Source organism: Myotis nattereri (genome assembly GCF_964212035.1).
Source record: "Myotis nattereri genome assembly, chromosome: 4".
NCBI classification, from domain to species: Eukaryota; Metazoa; Chordata; class Mammalia; order Chiroptera; family Vespertilionidae; genus Myotis; species Myotis nattereri.
In genome coordinates, this window is record NC_138079.1 from 111,061,468 (window position 1) to 111,086,111 (window position 24,644).

The window sequence follows — 24,644 nt, forward strand, 5'->3', positions numbered from 1 at the left end:
TGGTGAGCTTCAGACTAAACCAGAGCATCGCCTAACTAACCACACAATTGGCACACCCAAATGGGGATCCCAGTAGGCACCAGACACTGCTCGAAACAACCAATCCCTGGTAGGGGGCGGGGGGTGCAGACCCTGCACAGCGTCTTGTACAAGATGAGATAGGTTTATACCAATAGTCACCCAGCCTGAAGTTTTAACTGCACCCATGAAAATGCAAACAGCAATCAAGCCTTGACTACAACAGGGGGTGCACGTAACTCACAAGAAACATTCCTAGAGCATGGATCTCAGGTGATCTGGAAGACTGGCACTAAGCCCAACAAGACACCTCAAGAGTGCATCTGCAACAGCAGCTTGCATGCTGTGCTTGGGGTTGAGTCTCACAGTCAGCCAACCTGAGGGTCAATCCCAGAAATGAAAGGGCTAAGAGCAACCAAAACTCAATTATAAAATGAGGGCCCACATAAACCACACAAGGGAAATTCCTAGAGCACCCAGCTCAGAATAATGAGACTACATCACTGGGTCTCACAGGACAGCTACTACATATGACCACCCAAAATACTGGGAGTCATAGAAATGACTCCCTGGAAACAAACACAAAGTGACAGCCAAAATGGAAACAAAGAAAGAGACCCAAAATGAAAGAATAGGAGGAATCTCCAGAAAAAGCTAAGTTAAATGGAGGCAAGCAAATTATCAGATATAGAATTCAAAGTAATGGTAATAAGGATGCTCATGAAACTTAGTGGAAACTACAACAGCATAAAAAGGGCATGAAAACTATGAAAAGAACCAGTCAGAAATGAAGAATGACATCAAGTAAATTTCCCTAATCTTGTGAAGGAAAAAGTTACACAAATTCAGAAAGAACAGAGAGTCCCAATCAAGATTAACCCAAAGAGATCTACACTAAGGCATATTATAATTAAAATGGCAAAAATTAAGGACAAAGAGAGAATCTTAAAGGCAGGGAGGGAAAAAAAAAGTTATGGTAGGTCCCATAAGGCTTTAAGCTGATTTCTCAACAGAAACACTTCAGGCTAGAATGGATTGGCATGAAGTATTCAAAGTAATGAAAAGCAAGGACATAAAGACAACTCTATCCAGAAAGGTTGTCATTTAAAACATAAAGAGCTTCCCAGACCAAAAAAAGGCTAAAAGAGTTCATTACTATTTAACCAGCACTCTAAGAAATGTTAAAGGGTCTTCTCTAGAAATAAGAAAAAAATATATAGAGAAACATAGGTATGAAGAAAAATGGCAATAAATAAGTACCTATCAAAAATAACCTTAAATATAAATGGGTTAAATGCTCCAATCAAAAGACATAGAGTAGCTGAATGGATAAGAAAACATGACCCTTATATATGCTGTCTCCAAGAGACCCACCTCAGAACCAAAGATTCACACAGGATGAAAGTGAAAGTATGAAAAATATTCCATGCAAATGAACAAAAAAAAGTTGGGGTAGCAATACTTATATCTGAAAAAATAGACTTCAAAACAAAGGCTATAACAAGAGAACATAGTCACTCCATAATACTAAAGGTACTGATCCAACAAGAGGATATATGCACCCAACATAGGAACACCTAAATATACACAAAAAGACCCCAACACTTGGTGGACTTTGGGGGAAATATGGATAGCAATACAGCCATTGGGACTTTTTAAAAAAATATATTTTTATTGATTTAAGAAAGGACAAGAAAAGGAGAGCGAGATAGAAACATCAATGATGGGAGAGACTCATTGATCAGCTGCCTCCTGCAGGCCCCACACTGGGGATAAAGCCTGCAACCCTGGCATATGCTCTGACCAGGAATCGAACCATGAGCTCCTGGTTCATAGGTCGATGCTCAACCACTAAGCTACGCCAGCCAAGCATAATTGGGGTCTTTAACACACCACTATCATCATTGCATAGATCTTCCAAACAAAAGAAAATCAATAAGAAAACATTAACCTTAAATGACACACTGGATCAGACAGATTTAATTAATACAGAGCATTTCATCCCAAAGTAGTAGAATATATATTCTTCTCAAGAGCATATAAAACGTTATCAAAGATAGACCACATGTTAGGACACAAAATAAGTCTTAACAAATTTAAAAAAATTAAAATTATATCAAGCATCTTCTCAGATCACAATAGCATGAAACTCAAAATAAAATAAAAACACTCAAGCACATGTAGGATATATAGTATGTTATTAAACAACTAGAGTCCCAATGCATGAATTCGTGCACAGGTGGGGTTCCTTGGGGTTGGCCTGCAGGAATCAAGTCAAAACCTGCAATTCAATGCCACCTGCTGCTCCCGCTCATCCCGGTCCCACTGTACCTGCGTCGTCAGTCCTGGCTTGCGTCGTCAATCCTGACTGGGAGAGATCAGGAGAGGCTTGCACTGCTTCAGTGGTGCTCACCAGCTGTGAGCCCTGTGTCTGGCACCCATGCCAAAGTGGGTGTGGGAGTGGGGGTTGGTGGTTGGGGGGGTGGGAGTGTCGGGGGCTAGGACACGGGACACCTTTGCCGGCCTGGGATCTGGATCCATCCTGTTGACATTCACACTGGTTGTCGGGAGCCACCTGGCAGCTGCTTTTATATCATTTCTTCCTTGCTAAGTGTCTAGGGAGGGGAAGCGGCTGCAGTGCCTGAGGCCAACTTCCAGGAGACTGGCAGTGTTGTTGGGATTGTGCCGGTGGTGCTGGTGTGTTGGTCCTGGCCCATTCTCCAGAAATTGGACCTGCAGGACTACTGAGGGAGTGAGTGGCTTCTGCCAGCCTGGTGGGCCAAGGGATGGGTTGGTCAGCTGAGAGGCGCTCCTGCTGTGGGAGCACACTGACCACCAGGGGGCAGCTTCTGTGTTGAGTGTCTGCCCCTGGTGATCAATGCGTGTCATAGCAACTGGTTGTTCAGTCATTTGGTTGCTTAGGCTTTTATATATATAGATGAATGAGTTGACAACGAGATCAAGAAAGAAAGAAAAAACTTCCTGGAAACAAATGAAAATGAACTGAACAACCTCAAATTTATGGAACACAGCAATAGCAGTCCAGAGAGGAAAGTTCATAGCATTACAAGCCTACCTCAAGAAGCAAATGAAATAAAATAAAATAATCTCAAATAAACATTCTAACCCTACACAGAAAGGAACTTGAGAAAGAACAACAAATAGAGCCCAGAGTAATAGAAGAAAGGAAATAATAAAGATCAGAGGAGAAATAAATGACATAGAGCTAAAAAAACAATATAAAAGATAAATTAAACCAAGAGCTGGTTCGTGTAAAAGATAAAAAAGATTGATGAAACCCTAGTCAGACTTATCAAGAAACAAAGAGAAAGGATGCAAATAAATAAAATCAGAAATGAAAGAAGAGTACTAACAACTTACTCCACAAAAATACAGACGATTGTAAGGAAATAATGTGAACAACTATATTGTAACAAATTGGACAACCTGGGCAAATGGACAAATTCCTAGAAACATACGATCTTCCAAAACTGAATCAGGAAGAATCAGAAAATCTGACTAGACCAATAACAAGTAATGAAATTGAAGCAGTAATAAAAGAAAAACTCCCAACAAACAAAAGTCGTAGACCACCTGGATTCACAGATGAATTTTAACAAACATTCAAAGATATAACATCAATCCTCCTCAAACTATTCCAAAAATTCAAAAGGCAGGTAGCTTTCCAAGCACTTTTTATGAGGCCAGCATTATCCTAATTCCTAAACCAGATATTCCAAGAGTAGCTACCATCAATAAGTCAACCAACAGCAAGTGTTTGTGGGATCTGGAGAAAAAGGAATCCTTGTACACTGCTGGTGGGAATGCTGACTGGTACAACCACTTTGGAAAATAGCATGGAGTTTCCACAAAAAATTAAAAAGAGAACTGCCATTTGACCCAATGACCCCACTGCTAGGAATATATTCTAAGAAACCTGAAACACCAATCAGAAAGAATATAAGCACCCCTATGTTCATTGTGGTGTTATTTACAATAGCTAAGATCTAGAAACAGCGCAAGTGCCCATCAGTAGATGAGTGGATAAAGCAAGCTGTGGTACATTTACACCATGGAATACTATGCGGCTGTAATAAAAGGAGGTTTCAATCTTTGTGACAGTAAAGAGGGACCTGGAAAGTATCATGCTGAGTAAAATAAGTCAGTTAGAGAAAGACAAGTATCACATGATCTCACTTATATGTGGAATCTAATGAACTGACAACCAAAGTAGATCCAGAGACATGGAAGCATGTAACAGATTGAGGATCCTTAGTGGGAATGGGGTGAGAGGGGCGAGAATAGATAAACCAAATAACTTATATATGAATAACCCATGGGCATAGACAAGAGTAGGGTGAAGGCCTGGGGAGCGGAAAGAAGTGGAGAGGAGGGAGTTAATGAAGGGGGAAGTGGAGTATCTGTTACACTTCAACAATAAAGATAAATTTTAAAAATAAAATAAAATGTTTTCATTTCTAAAAGAAAAGAATGAAGATAAGCATTTTATCATATACAGAGCTCAGAGTAATGATTATAAGGATGCTCAACAGCATGAACAAAGCCTTAGAAACTATGAAAAGCAACCAGTCAGAAATAAAGAATGACATAGCAGAAATAAAGAATACACTGGAAGGAATAAACAGCAGATTAGAGGAAGCTGAAGATTGGATCAGTGAAAAGAAGACAGGGCTAGAAAACAAACACTCAATCAGAGAACCAAAAAGAAAAAAAAATTAAAAAACAGGAGGACAATTTAAAGGAGTTGTGGGACAATGCAAAGAAATAAAATTAAAAGCCAATATCCCTAATGAACTTAGATGCCAAATCCTCTACAAAATATTAGCATATTTGCCGAAGCCAGTTTGGCTCAGTGGATGGAGCGTCGGCCTGCAGACTGGGGGGTCCCAGGTTCGATTCCGGTCAGGGGCATGTACCTGGGTTGCGGGCACGTCCCCAGTGGGAGATGTGCGGGAGGCGGCTGATCGATGTTCCTCTCCCATTGATGTCTCTGACTCTCTATCTCTCTCCCTTCCTCTCTGTAGAAAATCAATAAAATATATTTAAAATATATATATTAGCATATTTGATGCAGCAATACATTAAAAAGATTATTCATCATGACCAAGAGGAATTTATCCCTGGGATGCAAGGTTGGTACAATATTCACAAATCAATAAATGTGATACATCACATAAACAAAATGAAAGATAAAAATCACATGGTCATATCAATAGATGCAGAAAGCAACTGACAATATCCAGCACCCATTTTTGATAAAAACTCTCAGCAAAGAGGGAACAGAGGGAGCATACTTTAAAATAGTAAAGTCCATATATGAAAAACCTACAGCCACTATCATACTCAATGGGAAAAAAACTAAAAGCGTTTCCCTTAAGAACAGGAACAAGAGGCCTGGCTGGCATGGCTCAGGGGGTTGAGTGTTGATCAATGACCCAGGAGGTCACAGTTTGATTCCTGGTTGGGGCACATGCCCAGGTTGTGGGCTCAATCCCCAGTGTGGGGAATGCAAGAGGCAGCCAATCAGTGATTCTCTCTCATCATTGATGTTTTTATCTCTTTCTCCTTCTCGTTTCCTCTCTGAGATCAATAATATATAATATATATAGAAACAGGACAGGTTTTGTTCACTTTCACCACTTTTATTCAAGTTAGTACTAGAGGTCCTAGCCACAGCAATCAAACAATAAGAAATAAAAGGTATCCAAATTGGAAAGGAGGATGTAAAACTGTTATGATTTTCAGATAATATTGTACATAGAAAATCCTAAAGACTCCACAAAAAATTACTGGGTTTAATTTGGCAATGTAGCAGGGTATAAATTTAACACCCAGAAATCAATGTCATTTTTATATACCAATAATAAATAATCAGAAAGAGAAACTAAAAAACAATCCCATTTACCATTGTAACAAAAATTAAGATACTGAGGAATAAACTTAACCAAGGAGGTAAAAGGTCCAAACTCAGAAAACTACAGGAAAAGGAAAGAAGAAATAGAGGAAGATACAAAGAGAATGGGTTGGAAGAATTAACATCATTAAATTGCCCATACTTCCCAAAGCAATCTATATATTCAATGCAATCCCTAATAAAATGCCAACAGCATATTTCACAGATCTAGAATGAATACTCAAAAAACTTATATAGAACCAAAAGAGACTCTGAATAGCCACAGCACTCTTGAAAAAGAAGAAGTAGGAGAGATCACAATACCAGATATGAAATTATACTACAAAACCTCTGTAATTAAAACAGTCTGGTACTGGCACAAGAACAGGTATATAAATCAATGGAACAGAAGAGAGAACCCAGAAGTCCACCTAAACCCATTAATATTTGACAAAGGAGGCAAGAGCATACAATGGAGTAAAGATAGTCCTCCTAAATAAATGGTGTTGGGAAAATTGGACAGGTACATGCCAAAAAAAAAAAAAAGAAAGAAACACAAGAATAAACTCAAAATGGATAAAAGGCTTAAATATAAGTCTCAAAACCATAGAAATCCTAGAAGTAACGATAGGCAAAACAATTTCAGTTATCTCCCGTAGCAATATGTTTGCTGATTCATCCTCTAGGACAAGGGAAACAAAGGAAAACATAAAGAAATGGGACTCTGCGTCGGCCTGCGGACTGAAAGGTCCCAGGTTCGATTCCGGTCAAGGGCATGTACCTGGGTTGCGGGCACATCCCCAGTAGGAGATGTGCAGGAGGCAGCTGATCGATGTTTCTCTCTCATCGATGTTTCTAACTCTCTATCTCTCTCCCTTCCTCTCTGTAAAAAATCAATAAAATATATTAAAAAAAAAAAAGAAAGAAAGAAATGGGACTCTGTAAAAATAAAAAAGCTTCTACACAGAAAATAAAGTATCATCAAAATGTAAAGGAAGCCCACTGTATGGGAGAACATATTTGCCAATGATTCATCTGATAAGGGGATACTTTCCAAAATATATAAGGAACTCATACAACTTAACAAAAGAAAAACAACCCAATTAAAAAATGGGCAAAGGACCAGGATAGACAGTTCTCCAAAGAGCAAACACATATGGCCAATAGATATATGAAAAAAATGCTCAAGGTCACTAATCATTAAGGAGATGCAAATTAAAACTAAAACAAGGCATCACCTCACACCTGCCAGACTGACTAATATCAAAAAATCAACAAACAAGTGCGGGATAGGATGTGGAGAAACTCTAGTGCACTGTTGGTGGGAATGCAGACTGGTGCAGCTACTGTGGAAAACAGTATGCTGATTCCTCAAAATATTAAATATGGAACTGCCCTTTGACCCAGGGATCCCACTTCTGAGTATATATCCTTAGGATTCTGAAATAACAATCAGAAAGGATATATGCACCCCTATGTTTATAGCAGCATCATTTACAAAAACCAAGATCTGGAAAATCAACAAATTTGTATGGAACCACAAAAAACTTGAAATAGTGAAAGTAATCCTGAAGAGGGAAACAACAACAAAAAATAATGAAGCTGGAGGTATCACCCTCCCTGACTTCAAATTATACTACAAAGCAACAATCATCAAAACAGCATGGTACTGGCAAATCAAACAAACAAAACAGACACACAGACCAATGGAACAGAATAGAGAGCCAGGAAATAAAACCACATATTTATGGGCAAATAATTTTCGATAAAAAACCAACAACATACAATGATGAAAAGAGAACCCTCCTCAATAAAGGGTGCTAGGAAAATTGGAAAGCCACATGCAAAAATATGAATATGTATGAATTTTTTACAACAAATATTTTTTATTATAATGTCAAAAGGCCATTTCCTTTCTGGGAAGAGATATTCATTTTATAAAAACATGGCCCAGTACACAAAATTTGTGCACATTAAAAAGGAATTAATTAGAGGAAATATTTTAATATTGCTATTTGCCCTTTCTCTATAATAGAAGTGTCAGAGATGAAAGAAAATTAGTAAAATGTAAATGAAAATCTCCCTCCTTTCAGAGTCTGGGGTGTGCTGTGGGACCTAGAGTCAAGTCCCTGCCCACCACCCACACGCACTTCGAAAATGCAGGAGACCCAGACCCGGCTGGCCCCACCCTCACTGGGTGAGACCCAGACCCAGCAAGACACCCCCCTGTTAAGCCCCTCTGAGAGGGGGAAGCAGCCTCAGGTCCCCTGGCCCAGGCCCTGGGGCAGGGGGCACAGCCTGAGGTCCCCTGGCCTGGCACGGGAGGGGGGGCATGGCCTGAGGAACCCCATCAAGCCCTGCCAGGTGGGGGCCACAGCCTGAGGTCCCTGTTAAGCCACACCAGGTAGGGGGAGTGGCCTGAGGTCCCCCAGCCCAGCAATGGGGCAGGGAGCATGGCATGAGGTCTCCTGGCCCAGCGCTGGGGTGGGAGGGTGTGATCTGAGGTCACCTGTCAAGCCCCACCAGGCGAGGGGTGCAGCCTGAGATCCCCATAAAGACCAACTGGGCAGGGGGCGCAACCTGAGGTCCCCTGTCAAGCCCCGCCTGGTGGGGGGGTGCAGCCTGAGGCCCCCCGGCCCAGCGCTGGGGTGTGGGGCATGGCCTGAGGTCCCCTATCAAGTCCCACCAGGTGGGGGGCACAGCCTGAGGTCTCCATCAAGCCCTGCCAGGAAAGGAGTGGCCTGAGGGCCCTGTCAAGCCCCACCAGGCAGGGGGCATGGCCTGAGGTCTCCTGGCTTGGTGCCGGGGTTGGGGGGGTCGTGCCTGATGTCTCCTGGCCAGGTGCGGAGGGGGGGAGGACTTGCCTGATGTCCCCTGTCAAGCCCCACAGGGTGGAGGGAGTGGCCTGAGGTCCCACACCCCACCAGGCACCATGCACCTTCAGGTCCCTGATGTTTGGTCATGATGTTATGGTGTCATGGCTAATTTGCATATTTCTCTATTTTATATATATACTAGAGGGCCAGTGCACAAAAATTTGTGGACTCAGGGGGTGGTTCCCTCAGCCTGGCCTGTGCCCTCTTGCAGTCTGGGACCCCTCGGGGGATGTCCACCTGCTGGCTTAGGCCTGCTCCACAGGGAATTGGGCCTAAGCTGGCAGTCAGACATCCCTCTGGCAGCCTGGGAGCCCTTGGGGGATGTCCACTTGCCAGCGGGAAGCAGGCCTAAGCTGCAGTCAGACATCTTTAGCGCTGCTGAGGAGGAGGGAGAGGCTCCTGCCACCACCACTGTGCTGGCAGCCATCAGCCTGGCTTCTGGCTGAGCAGAACTCCCCCTGTGGGAGCGCACTGACCACCAGGGGGAAGCTCCTGCATTGAGCATCTTCCCCCTGGTGGTCAGTGTGTGTCACAGTGACCAGTTATTCCCCAGCCGTTCTGTTATTAGGGTCAATTTGCATATTACCCTTTTATTATATAGGATAGAGACCTGGTACATGGGCGGGCTGGTTTGCCCTGAAGGGTGTCCCGGATCAGGGTGGGGGTCCTGCTGGGATGCCTGGTTAGCCTGGGTGAGGGGCTGATGGCTGTCTGCAGCCTGGTCACACCCCCTTCAGGGTGGGGGTCCCCACTGGGGTGTGCTCAGCTTGGGTGAGGGGCTGATGGCTGTTTGCAGGCTGGTCAAGACCCCCAGTGGGGACTCTCACCCCATGGGGGTGTGGCCAGCCTAGGTGAGGGGCTGATGGCTGTTTTCAGGCTGGCCACAGCCCCTTCAGGGTGGGGAAAGGGGGTCCCGCTGGGGTGCCTGGCCAGCCTGGATGAGGGGCTGAGGGCCGTGTTCAGGCTGGCCATGCCCGCAGGCTGGAAGCAGTATCTGGGATTCATTTATCTTCTATAATTGAAACTTTGTAGCCTTGAGTGGAGCTTAGGGCTGGCCAGGGCAGGCGGGAAGCTTGGCTTCCTCCATCACTGGGGGCAACCAAGCCTCCTGCTCGCTCCAGCTCTGTGGCTGCTGCCATCTTTGTAACAGAATGAGGGAGTGATGGTTAATTTGCATATTACTCTTTTATTAGATAGGATAGATAATTGCGAAATGACAGTGTTCCTATGGCTGGAACAGATTAAGGGTGAAGCTGTCCAGTTTTAATAAGCAATAATAATAAAGATTAAAAAATGATTCATTAATTGTTCTTCTGGAAGCTTAAATATTCAGTACCAGCTGTTTTCCTAATTAATTGTTTTCACTGCCCCCACCCACCATCCCTCTGGTAAGCACCATATTTTGTCTGTGTCTGCTAGCTATTCTTGTTGGTTCATTTGTTACTTTCAGCCATAAGAAAAGATGAAATTCTGCCATTAATAACATAGATGGACCTTGAGAATATCATGCAAAGTGAAATAAGTCAAATTGAAAAAGTTAAGAACCATGTGATTTCATTTATATGTGAGATATAAAACTGAAAGGGCCTGTTTCTTTTTCTTAAAATATATTTTTATTGATTTCAGAGAGGAAGGGAGAGGAAAAGAGATACAGAAACATCAATGATGAGAGAGAATCATCGATCTTCTGCCTCCTGCACGCCCCCCATTGGGGATCGACCCGCAATGCAGGCATGTGCCCTTGACTGGAATCGAGCCAGGGACCCTTCTGTCTACAAGCTGACATTCTATCCACTGAGCCAAACCAGTCAGGGAGGGCCTGTTTCTTAAAACCTATTTTATGCCGTAACCGGTTTGGCTCAGTGGATAGAGCGTCAGCCTACAGACTGAAGGATCCCAGGTTCGATTCTGGTCAAGGGCATGTGCCTTGGTTGCGGGCACATCCCTGGTGGGAGGTGTGCAGGAGGCAGCTGATCGATATTTCTCTCTCATCGATGTTTCTAACTCTCTATCCCTCTCCCTTCCTCTCTGTAAAATATCAATAAAATATATTTAAAAAAACAAAGCAACACCTATTTTATCTTATATGTATACTAGTGACCCGGTGCACAAAATTCATGCATGTGTAAAGGGAATTATTTAATGGAAATATTTTAATATTTCTATTTGCCCTTTCTCTATAATAGAAGTGTCAGAGATGAAAGAAAATTAGTAAAATGTATATGAAAATCTTCCTCCTGTCAGAGTCTGGGGCGCGCCATGTGAACCAGAGTCAAGTCCCAACCCACCCATGTGTGCTTCACAATTGCGCAAGACCCAGACCCAGCCAGCCCCACCCCCATTGGGCTAGATCCAGATCTGGCTGGCCCCACCCCCATCAAGCCCGAAGGCGTGGCCTCAGGTCGCCTGGCCTGGTGCTGGGGAAGGGGGCATGGCCTGAGGTCCCCCAGCCCAGGTTCCCCCATCAAGCCCCTCCAGGCAAGAGGCACAGCCTCAGGTTTTCCAGCCTGGTGCTTGGGCAGGGGGAGCAGCCTGAGGTCTCCCATCAAGCCCTGCCAGGCGGGGGTTGCGGCCTGAGGTCCCCCATCAAGCTTTGTTGGGTGGGGGACATGGCCTGAGGTCCCATGGACCGGGCTGAGGTGGAGGTTGCACCTTGAGGTTCCCCGTCAAACCCCATGGGCGAGGCCATGGCCAGAGGTCCCCCATCAAGCTTCGCGGATGGGAGGTGCAGCCTCAGGTCCCCTGGCCTGGCGCCTGTGCAGGGGTCATGGCCTCAGGTCCTCTGGCCTGGCGCCAGGGCAGGATGTGTGGCCTGAGGACCCCTGGCCCAGCACCGGGGTGGGGTCATGGCCTGAGGTCCCCTGTCAATCCCCACTGGGCGGAGAGCACGGCCTCAGGCCTCCTGGCCCAGCGCCAGGGTGTAGGGTGTGTTGTAAGGTCCCCTGGCTGGGTGCCAGGGTCGAGGGCGTGGCCTGTGGTCCCCCATCAAGCTCTACAGAGGTATGGGGCATGGCCTGAGGTCGCCATCAAGCCCCACCAGGTGGGGGGAGCAGCCTCAGGTCCCCTTCCCTGGCCCAGCACCACACAGCCTCAGGTCCCTGCTGATTGCTCGTTAAGGCTCGTTACAGGAACTCGGCCTCGGCTGTGGGCGCAGCCATCTTGACCATTACAATGTGACAGTCAATTTGCTTATCCCCTCTTTATTAGATAAGATACAGTGGGGCCTTGACTTATGAGTTTAATTCGTTATGTGATGGAGCTTGTAACTCAAATTACTTGTATGTCAAATCAATTGTGAATGAGTGAGACACGTGATGCTGGGATGATGTTGTGATTTCACTGTGACGTTCGCTGCACCAACTAGCGGTGCGGTATCTGAAGCGTAACCTGAATTTTAGCTCACAACTCAAAGCAAAAAATCGGTTGAGAGACGGCTTGTATCTCGAAAAACTTGTTAGTCTGGACACTCGTAAGTCAAGGCCCCACTGTATCTGCTCCAGTCACTTTATGGTTATTGTCTTATATTTAGGACTCTTCCAGCCATTTTTCTATACTTTATTTATTCTGCCTTCTTTTCTCCTTTTCCCTGAGGACTCTAGTAACACATATGTTAGAATTTTTTTATTTACCCACTTTTCACTGTAACTCCATTTTGATTTACTTATTTTTTAATTGAATACATTTTACTGTTCCAATATCATTTCCTCTTTCTCCTGTCATCTCAGTTTGGCTATTAAATCTGTCCTGTATTTTCTAATTCTAGATTTAGTGTCTTACTTCTTTATTATCATTTTTATTTATTGGCTGCAATTTTTAAAAATCATTTATTTCATAGAACACTTATTTTCTCTTATTTCAATGAGAATAGTTAAAATAGCCACCTTAAAAGTCCTTGTTTGCTAAATTCTATAATATGGATTTTCTTGGAGGCTATTTCTAACCAAAAATAATTGTTAACCATAATATGACATCTGTGTAAGAATAGACAGACTAATATGGAGAAAGAGATAATTTTAGGACAGATTATTTTAGGAAAACTGTTTTTCTCTATGGGAAGGAAAATAATATGGAATTCTAACCAAACCAAATACAAATGTGAACTTGTCATAGATTAACAACAAAATTATAGAAGGAAATACCATAAAAGAGAAATATTAGGAGAATATTTATGAATTTAGGAGTAGTGTTGGAATTCTTAAATGAAGACCGAATAGAAGAGACCACATGGCAAAAAAATGATGAATTATGTAAAAGTAAAGATTTTTGTTCAATAAAGAACAGAATGGATAAAATCATAAATTGGAAAAGGTACTTTTAATATTTGGAAACAATGATATATGTAAACTATACGTGAAAATCTTGAATAATTATAAATCATTAAATAAATATTTAAATACCATTATCCAAAACTCAATTAGAAAGAATGAGAAAACCAAATAGATGGATAACAACTAATGAAATTGAAAGAGTAGGAGAACCAAGATGGCGGCATAGGTAAACACCGGAGAATGCTGCCTTGCACAACCACTTCAAAAATACAACTAGAAGACGGAACGGACATCACCCAGAACCACAGGAAAGCTGGCTGAGGGGAAGTTCTACAACTAGAAGCAAAGAGAACAGCATACCGAGACTCAGAGGAGGCGCAGTGCGGAAAATACAAAGGTGCGGAGGTGCGCGCGGAGCGGGCTGGTGGCTGAGGGTGCGGTTGTCGTTTTCAATCGGGAGGGAGGCTCAGGCCCTGAGTTCCAGTTCTGGGCGAGCCTCTAGGGACCCAGACTCAAACGGGAGAAGCGGGACTGTCTGGCATCGGTCGGAACGAGAGGGCAGCTTTCTCTCCGAGGTTTGCAGCGGTTTCTGGGACACTGAGAGGCAGAGCCTCTGGGGACAGGACTGAGAGAAGCCCTAACTGCTCCCTCTGCCCGCCCTGTTGATCCCGTACGACCCGCCCCGCCGAAGCCCTGCACAGAGCAATTTTCCAGATAGCCTCAGGCAAAGGCTACATTAGCACCTCCACAAAGGACAGAAGTTTTCCCACTGCAGACACAGCTGACTCTCACAGCCAGTTGGCCTGGAGGTCAAATCCCCCCAGTATTAACTACAACAATCAAGGCTTAACTACAACAAGACTGCACACAAAGACCACTAGGGGGTGCACCAAGAAAGCATAAAAAAATGTGGAGACAAAGAAACAGGACAAAATTGTCAATGGAAGATACAGAGTTCAGAACCACACTTTTAAGGTCTCTCAAGAACTGTCTAGAACCCGCCGATAAACTTAATGAGATCTACAAGAAATCTAATGAGACCCTCGATGTTATGATAAAGAACCAACTAGAAATTAAGCATACACGGACTGAAATAAAGAATACTATACAGACTCCCAACAGCAGACCAGAGGAGCGCAAGAATCAAGTCAAAGATTAGAAATGCGAAGAAGCAAAAAACACCCAACCGGAAAAGCAAAATGAAAAAAGAATCTGAAAATACGAAGATAGTGTAAGGAGCCTCTGGGACAGCTTCAAGTGTACCAACATCAGAATTATAGGGGTGCCAGAAGATGAGAGAGAGCAAGATATTGAAAACCTATTTGAAGAAATAATGACAGAAAACTTCCCCTACCTGGTGAAAGAAATAGACTTACAAGTCCAGGAAGCGCAGAGAACACCAAACAAAAGGAATCCAAAGAGGACCTCACCAAGACACATCATAATTAAAATGCCAAGAGCAAAAGACAAAGAGAGAATCTTAAAAGCAGCAAGAGAAAAACAGTCAGTTACCTACAAGGGAATACCCATGCGACTGTCAGCTGATTTCTCAACAGAAACTTTGCAGGCCAGAAGGGAGTGGCAAGAAATATTCAAAGTGATGAATACCAAGAACCTACAACCAAGATTACTTTATCCAGCAAAGCTTTCATTTAGAATTGAAGGTCAGATAAAGAGCTTCACAGATAAGGAAAAGCTAAAGGAGTTCATCACCACCAAACCAGTATTATATGAAATGCTGAAAGGTATCCTTTAAGAAGAGGAAGAAGAAGAAAAAGGTAAAGAAACAAATTATGAACAACAAATATGCATCTATCGACAAGTGAATCTAAGAATCAAGTGAATAAATAATCTGATGAACAGAATGAACTGGTGATTATAATAGAATCAGGGACATAGAAAGGGAATGGACTGACTATTCTTGGGGGAGAAAGGGGTGTGGGAGATGGCAGAAGAGATTTAACAAAAATCGTTCACCTATGGATGAGGACAATGGGTGGGGAGTGAGGGCGGAGGGTGGGGTGGGAACTGGAAGGAGGGTAGTTATGGGGGGGAAAAAAGAGGAACAAATGTAATAATCTGAACAATAAATATTTAATAATAAAAAAAAAAGAAATTGAAAGAGTAATAAAAAAAACTCCCAGGAAACAAAAATCCTGAATCAGATGGATTCACAGTAAATTTTACCACACATTCAAATAGTTAACATCTATTCTCTTCATACTATTCCAAAAAATTTAAGATGAAGGATGATTTCCAAGCTTTTTTTTTAATGAGGTCAGCATTATCCTAATTGAAAAACTAGAAAAAGAGTCAATACAAAAAGAAAATTATAGGCCATTATCTCTGAAAAAAAAAGATGCTAAAATCCTCAACAAAATATTAACAAATTGGAACCAGCAATACATTACAAAAATCATACACATGACCAAGTAAGATTTATTCCAGGGATACAGGATGATGCAATATTTGTAAATAAATCAATGTGATATATCACATAAACAAAATAAAGGATAAAAACCTCATGATCATATCAATAGATGCAGTAAAGGAATTCAACAAAATCCAGCACCCATTTTTGATAAAAACTCTCAGCAAAGTGAGAATAGAGGAATCATACCACAACATAATAAAGGTCATATTGGACAAACTTACAGCCACCCTCATACTCACTGGGCAAAAACTAAAAGCATTTCCTGTCAGAAACAGGACAGGAATGTCTTCTTTCACCATTCTTATTCAACACTAGAGGCCCAGTGCACGAAAATTCATGCACTCGGTGGGGGGGGGGGTCCCTCAGCCCAGCCTGCGCCCTCTCGCAGTCCAGGATCCTTCTGGCAGCCCAGGAGCCCTCAGGTGAATGTCCACTTAGGCCCGTTGGCAGTCAGACATCCCTCTAGCAGCCTGGGAGCTCTCGGGGGATGTCCGACTAATGGCTTAGGCCTGCTCCCCCGCGGGGGATCGGGCCCAAGCCATTAGTCAGACATCCTTAGCACTGCCACGGAGGTAGGAGAGGCTCTGCTACTACCACTGCACTGGCCAGCTATGAGCTGGCTTCTGGCTGAGCAGCACTCTCCCTGTGGAAGTGCACTGACCACCAGAGGGCAGCTCCCCTGGTGGTCAGTGCATGTCATAGCATTCCCGGTCGTTCTGCCATCAGGGTCAATTTGCATATTACCCTTTTATTATATAGGATAGTACAGGAAGTCCTAGCCACAGTGATCAGACAAGAAGAAATGAAAGTCATCAAAATTGTAAAGGAGGAAATAAAACTGACATTATTTGTAGATGACATGATATCATACATAGTAAACCCTAAAGCAGTGGTTCTCAACCTGTGGGTCGCAACCTCTTTGGCGGTCGAACGACTCACAGGGGTCGCTTAAGACCATCCTGCATATCAGATATTTACATTATGATTCATAACAGTAGCAACATTACAGTTATGAAGTAGCAACAAAAATAATTTTATGGTTGGGTCACAACATGAGGAACTGTATTTAAAGGGCCAGAAGGTTGAGAACCACTCCAAAGACTCCACCAACATACTATTAGATTGAATGAATGAATTTGACAAAGTGGCAAGATACAAAATTAATATCCAGGGGTATTTTAATACATCAATAACAAACTCTCAGAAAGAGAAACCAAAAAAACAATCCCATTTATGACTGCAACAAAATAAATAAGGTAGCTAGTCATAAACTTAACCAACAAACAAGTGTCAATATATACCATGTTCACAGATTAGAAGAATTAACATAATTAAAACGTTCATCCTACCCAAAGTAATCTAGATTCAATGCAATCCCTATTTAAATATCAGTGGCATACTTCACAAATCCAGAATTTGTATGGAATTGACAAAACCCCGAACAGCCTCAGCAATCTTGAGAAAGAAGAACAAAGTTGGAGGGATCACAGTAGCAGATATCAAACTATACTACAAAACCATCATAATCAAAACAACCTGTTACTGAGATGAGAACAGGCCTATAGATCAATGGAACAGAACAGAGAGCCCAGAAATTAACCCATATCTTTATGGTCAATTTATATCTGACAAAGGAGGCAAGAACACTCAATGGAGCAAAGACAGTATTTTTTTATTACATATCTCAAAGGGCAAGGGAAACAAAGGAAAAATAAAAAAATGGTACTCTATCAAACTAAAAATTTCTGCACAGCACAAGAAACCACAAACAAAAGACAACCAACAAAATAGGAGAATATATTTACAAACAACAGTTTTGACAAGAGTTTAATATCCAAAATGTATAAAGACCTCATGCAACTCAAACAATTCAATTAAAAACTGGGCAGAGAACCTGAACAGACACTTCTCTCAAGGCCACATACAAATGGCCAACAGGTATATGTAAAGATGCTCAACTTCAATAGCTATTAGGGAAATGCAAATAAAAACTACAATGAGCCCTAGCTGGTTTGGCTCAGTAGAGAGAACACCCCCCTTTGGACTGAAGGGTCCTGGCTTCAATTCCGGTCAAGGGCACCTACCTCGGATACAGGCTCAGTCCCAAGCTGTGCAGGAGGCAACCTATTGATATATCTCTCTCACATCAATGTTTCTCGCTCTGTCTCTCCCTCTCCCTTCCACTCTCTCTAAATATAAATGGAGAAAATATCCTTGAGTGAGGATTAACAAAAAAATACAATGAGATATTATCTCACACCTTTAGAATGGCTACTATAAACTAGTGACACAGTGCACAGAATCATGAACACTGAAAGGAAATTAATTAAAAGGTGGCTGGCAGGGCGAAACTAGGCAAGACGGGCCAGACATGCACTGGAGCCAACCTTCTGTGGTCCCTCCCCAGCCAGCTGCACCTGGGGTGCCATGGCTCAAAAGACATCTGTGGAATTAGTGTGGTCCCTCCAGCAGGTGGGGTCTCTTGGCCTGGCCTGCGGGGATTGAGTTGAAATGGGCTCTCCGACATCCCTTAAGGGGTCCCGGAGTGTGAGAGGGCACTCTGCAAAGTTGCAGTCATACAGGGTGTGGAACACAAATGCAAGTGTGCAGTAAATCAGATGCAGGGCCAACAGTGCCCCAGCAACAACATAATTCATAGCCGAAGGTGGAATCGCGTGGCCCCCACAAGAAATTGGGCTCTCTCCTGTCTGGTTTCAGGGTGCGTCACCCGAGAACCACCGCTGCTAAGTCACTGCAGCTCAGCAGCTTCTGTGTTGGCACCTGCCCCATGGTGGTCAGTGTGTGTCATAGCGACCAGTCGAATGGTCAGACACTTAGCATATTAGCCTGTTATATAGAGAGACTAGAGGCCCAGTGCATTAAATTCTTGTACGGTTAGGCTGCCAGCTGCTGGCCAAGGCCTTCCTTCCCCCAGCTGCTGGCTGCCAACAGGGGCCTTCCTTCATTCCGTGCATCTCCCTGGTTGTCAGCACATGTCATAGAGAGTGGTCAAACTCCCAGTCAGTCAAACTCCCGAGGGGATGATTTGCATATTAGCCTTTTATTATATAGGATAAGACAAGTAATAACAAGTATTGGAGAGGATGTGAAAAAAAAGAAACTTGCATTCACTGCTGGTGGGAGTGTAGACTGGTATAGCCACTATAGAAAACAGTAGGATGGTTCCTCAAAAATTAAGAATAGATTTACCATATGACCCAGAAAATTCCCTTTTGGGTAAAATTTGAAAATACAGATTCACAATGATGTGCACCCCTATGTTCATTGTAGTAATGTTCACAGTGGCCAAGACTTGGAAACAACTGAACTGTCCTTTGATATATGATTGGATAAAGATGTGATCCATATATATAATGGAATACTACTCAGATATAATAAGAAATGAAATACTACCATTTGTGACAACACAGATGGACTTTGAGAATATCATGCTAAGCAAAATAAGTCCATCAGGAAAAGTTAAAAACCATATAATGATTTCACTCATATGTGGGGTTATAAAACTAAAAGCAACAAATTAACAAACAACATAGACAGACAACAGTATTGTGGTTACCAGAGATAAGGAGTTTAGAAGATAGTAAAAGTTAAAGGGGCCTAATATATGGTGATGAAAGATTATCTGACGTTAGGTGGTAAACACACCATGTAATAGACAGATCATACATCACAGAAATGTCACTTGAAACCTATATAATTTTATTAACCAATGTCACCCCAATAAATTTAATAAAAAAGGAAAAATATCAATAAGGTCTTTTGTGGATTTGAACTAAAATATTAGGCATAGTTTTCCATTTCTCCCTCATTTCATGTAATATATATCTAAATTTCCTACTTGTTTTCCTTCCAATCCTTCTTAGTCCTTGTACCCTTGTCTCTTGTCATTTCTCCTTAATTTGAATGTTCAGTCTTTCATCCTTCTTCCTCTATATTTAACATTCCCCCAGAAATAGTGTGGCATTAAGGAAACTTAAGGGTATACTGCCTGTTCTCAAGTAATATGCCACCCAAAATTGGTAAGTGATGACAAAATAAAATCCCAATGTCCAAGGAAAAACAAGTCATTCTCTTAAATACTGTAGGTTTTTTTTTCCCTCACTTGAAGACATGCTTTGAGAGAAGAAAGGGGAAGAGACAGAAACATTGATGTGAGAGAGAAATATCAATCAGTTACCTTCCATATGCTCCCCCACTGTCTATCAGATCTGCAACCCAGGTATGAGCACTGACTGAATCAAACTAGCAATCCTGTGGTGCATGGAACAATGCTCAACCTACTGAGCCACTATGGCCAAGCTAAATTAATTTGATTAATTACACAAATTATTATATAATCTAGAGCCCCAGTGCATAAAATTCGTGCATGGTGGGGCGGGGAGGTGCCTCAGCCCAGCCTGCACCCTCTCCAATCTGGGACCCCTATGGGACTGACTGGTAGTCGGACATCCTTCTCACAATCTGGACTGCTGGCTCCTATCTGCTCACCTGCCTGCCTGCCTGATTGCCCCAACCTCTTCTGCCTGCCAGCTGATCTCCCCCTAACCGTTCCCCTGCTGGCCTGATTGCCCCTAACTGCCCTCCCCTGCTGGCCCGATGGCCCCCAACTGCCCTCTCCTGCTGCCCATCTTGTGGCAGTCATCTTGTGGCAGCCATCTTGTGATGACATCGCACGAGGATGTCACATGAGGATTGACACCACCTAGGCTTTTATTATATAGGATTGCAAAACATAAGTCACAATATTCTTTGTTCAGCAACAGTATAAAACAAAACTTTTGTGTTCAGATACAAACAAAAACTTGGAGAGATGCATCTACTACCACATCATATCATTTCTCCTATTCATGTTAAATATTGTTCTGATTCTCTCTCATAACTTCCAGGAGAAACTTCATACTTTTTCACTTTACAAACTAGATCGTTAATGACCTATTTTCCTCCTAGCCTCATCTCTACTAGTCTCCCATGTGCACCCTCCATGCTAGCTATTAAAAAGTAAACAGAAGGTCATGTAGCTCCCTGAATGTGGCCTCCTGTCCTACATGTGTTCATGAGTTTAATTCCATTGCCTGGAATAACCCCATCCATCTCCATTTAGCTAGTTATGCAGGTACCTCTAGATTCAATTTAAATACTTTGTTCTCAACAGATTATATCATAAAAGAGTATATTTAATGACTGCCTAACAGGTTCACCTATTCTCTTACTGGTTATGTTGTTTCCAATTTTTGTTGCTAATGCTAGAATGTGCATAGTTTTTCCTTCTATTGAATATTTGCCAAAGATAAAATCTCAAGATATTCAGTAAATGCAAATTCCTCATTAAGGGTTTTTCACATATGATAATATACCAAGTGAAAAATCTGACTTAAAAATTACCATCCCAATGTAAAAACTTTTAGATCAAATCAATAAAATTATATATAGACATAAATAGGCAAGCAATGCCAACACATGAAAATATGCACATTTGAAAAGCAAAACACTAAACCACAACTATATAAAGATAGATATATTGCTATAAGAATCAAAAGAGAGCCCTAACCAGTTTGGCTCAGTGGCTAGAGCATCAGCCTGTGGACTGAAGAGTCCCAGGTTCGATTCCAGTCAAGGGCATGTACCTTGGTTGTGGGCACATCCCCAGTAGTGGGTGTGCAGGAGACAGCTGATCGATGTTTCTCTCTCATCAATGTTTTTAACTCTCTATCCCTCTCCCTTCCTCTCTGTAAAAAATCAATAATATATATATATTTTTTTAAAAGAATCGAAAGAGAATAAAGCATGATATAGATATATTATATATATTTTTTAAGTTTGTCAAATATATGGGATTGAAAAGTGGTTTTCATAGAATATAAATCTAATTTTTAAAATTACCACAAGAATAAACAAACTTATTATGTACTAGAGGCCCGGTGCATGAAATTCATGCACTTGGGGGACGTCCCTCAGCCCAAATTGAGAGAGGGCACAGGCCAGGCTGAGGGACCCACCTGTGCATGGTCGGGGCCGGGGAAGGGTGCAGGAGGTTGGCCAGCTGGGGGGGAACATGGGAGGGCTCCAGGGCATGTCTGGCCCATCTCACTCAGTCCCAACTGGCAGGACCCCAGCAGCAAGCTCACCTACCAGTCCAGTGATGGCGAACCTATGACGCACGTGTCAGAGGTGACACGCAAACTCATTTTTTGGTTGACTTTTCTTTGTTAAATGGCATTTAAATATATAAAATAAATATCAAAAATATAAGTCTTTGTTTTACTATGGTTGCGAATATCAAAAAGTTTCTCTGTGTGACACGGCACCAGCGTTAAGTTAGGGCTTTTCAAAATGCTGACACGCTGAGCTCAAAAGGTTCGCCATCGCTGCACCAGTCAGAGCATCTGCCCACTCGTGGTCAGTGCACACCATAGCAACTGGTCGACCAGTGGACTGTCTGCCCTCTGGTGGTCAGTGCACATCATAGCGAGCAGTTGAGCAGCCTTAGCATATTATTAGCATATTAGGCTTTTATTATATAGGATAGTTGTATATGTATATACACACATAAAACCATATTTATGTGTGTGTGTATATATGTATATGTGTGTGTATATATGTACGTGTGTGTGTGTATATATATGTATATGCTGGTATCAACTGGGATAATAAAATAAGTTTGCTTACATATCTACTCACCAGGACTCCCTCCGTCATGGTCTTTTGGGTTCCTGGGTCCTGAAGAGGGGTAAATAGGAAAGAGTAAGGACGTTTTCCAGCCTGACGGGTTTGGATGTTGGATAGTCCTTTGTATCCTAACAAAACGCAGATGGTATTTTACCTAGAAGTAGCAACAGGAAACAAACTATGCTTAAAACTGAACAAACTGAAAAGCAAATATTAGAAATAAAGGACAGTTAATAACATAAGGAAAACCATGTGATTTGAAAGAGGAGACTCATCTGATGTCAACATGATACTGAATGCCTGGAAATGGCAGTGACTCCCAACATAATATAGATGCTCCAATCACATCTACATCTGAAGTCCTCTCAATGTGCAGACAGTTCACAAAAGCAAGATAATATATGTGGCCCACAAATACATGAAAAGTTTCTCAATGTCACACGTAAAATAAATGCGAATTAAAACCACAGCGATATTTTTCTTACCTATCACACTGGAAAAATCAAAAAGCTTAACCACACACTCTGTTAGCAAGATTATAGACAAAAAGGCCCTTTAATTCATTGCTTGTAGGATGCAAGATGGCACAACTGTAATGGAGAATCTTGTAATGTTTAACAAAATTACATATGCATTTACTGTTTGATTCAGCAATCTTACTTCCAGGAACAGACTTGAAATATATATCTCCAACAATATGAAGAAAAGGTATGTATACGTTTGTTGTTAATGTTATCTGTGGTGGAAATATATTGAAATCAATTGCTCATAAATAGGAGACTGCATAAACTATGGTATATGAACATAATAGAGAGCTATGTATCTGTTCAAGGTACAGCAGAAAATAGAAAGGGTAGGAAAATTCTAAGGTATCAGGCAGCAACAGCAGCAAGCAGCCACCAGCCCTAGGACTAAGGGAACAAGAGCAAGAGTTTATAATTACTAAAAATTATAAACTTAGAGGAGAGGTCCTGTGGGGCTGAACACCAAACTTCTGAGGAGAATGCACGAGTCAGCTGGTGCTGTCCCAGAGTGTGAGAGAAGGGCCCTCTGGGACTGGACCTAGATTTCTGAGAAGGAGCTCCAGCCACCTGGAGCTGGTCACCTTTGAGAGGGTGTGATGAGGCTGATTTTGAAAACTGTTGGACAATCTGCAAACTGTATTTGGCTGCTGCTATAGGAAGAAAGTGCTACTGCAAAAAAAGAAGTGTTGCTGGGATGTCACTCATAGAAACTACAAGCAGACAGAAAGCCAACAGGAAAGATCAAATTTCTCCCCCAAGTCCTGTGCTTTAACAGTAGTCTTATATAGAGCTGGCTGGAAAAACAGAAGTGTAGCTACAGCATTAAAGAGCAGAGTAAAAGAATGGATTTATGGCTCAAAAAGAGACTGACAAGTATACATTAAAAAAATGAGGTATACATATGTAATTTATACTACATAACATTAATTTAAATGTATATATCTCCATACATTCATATATAATACCTATGTAATTTATATATATCAATACATCTAATCTTTGGATGCACTGACAAAGAAGTTGGAAATATAAGTACACTTCCACCAAAATACTTCAGCATTTACTAGAATTCAATACTTGTTTATAGTTCTTATTTGAGGTAAAATTAGATACAATAAAATGGACAAATTTTAACTGTATATCTGCTTAACTGTACATACATTTTGGCAAATACAGTTTTCATAATCCAAACCACATACAAGATAAACAAGAGCCTCAACCCCAGAAAGTTCTCTCATGCCCCTTTCCAGTCGATCCTGATCACACTCCCTCAGAGATGCATTTTTTTTTTCTGATTTCACCATAGGGTAATACTGCCTGTAATATAATTTCATATAAATAAAACCCACAAGATTATACTCTTTTCCATAAGGCTTCTTTTATCAGAAAGAATAAGATTCATTAATGTAACTGCTTTTTTCAGTAGTTAATTCATTTTTGTCACTGAGCAATATTTCACAGTGTAAATATAACAGAGGTCATTAATTTTCTGGTTGAAAATTACCTGACTGTTCCCAATAATTATTTGGCTAATATGGATAATGCTGTTATGAACATTCTTACACATCTCTTTTGTGAAAATATGTTTTCCTTCTTTAGGGTAATTCATAGGAGTGCAACTGATGACTCATATAGAAGAGATGTGTGTTTAGACTTATTTGAGCAAACAAATGGCAGGCATATTTCTAACCTGATCATACCATTTTATAGTCTCACCAACAGTGGTTTCACATCCTTCACAGTATCGTCAGACTAATTTTTGCCTTCCTGGTGGAGGGTAGAGGTGTCTCATATGGCTTAAATTTGTATTTTCCTGATGTATAATGGCATTGCATACTTTTCATGTCTTTATTAGCCATTCGTATATCTGCTTTGATAAACTATTTGAATATTTTGTTTATCTTTGAAACTGGGCTGCTTGGC

The 24,644-nt window shown here is 41.8% G+C and overlaps 1 protein-coding gene across 1 annotated transcript in view; it reads right to left on the reverse strand.

Annotated features, from left to right (window-relative positions):
* Positions 1–24,644, reverse strand: part of LOC308518601 (phospholipid-transporting ATPase ABCA3-like) — a gene marked incomplete at both ends in the record, with an annotated part of 332,625 nt that overhangs the window by 278,952 nt on the left and 29,029 nt on the right. Inside the window, one exon of the mRNA XM_081090312.1 lies at positions 22,210–22,351. Coding sequence (XP_080946438.1) covers positions 22,210–22,351 — 142 coding nt within the window. The remainder of the gene's footprint in view (positions 1–22,209; positions 22,352–24,644) is intronic.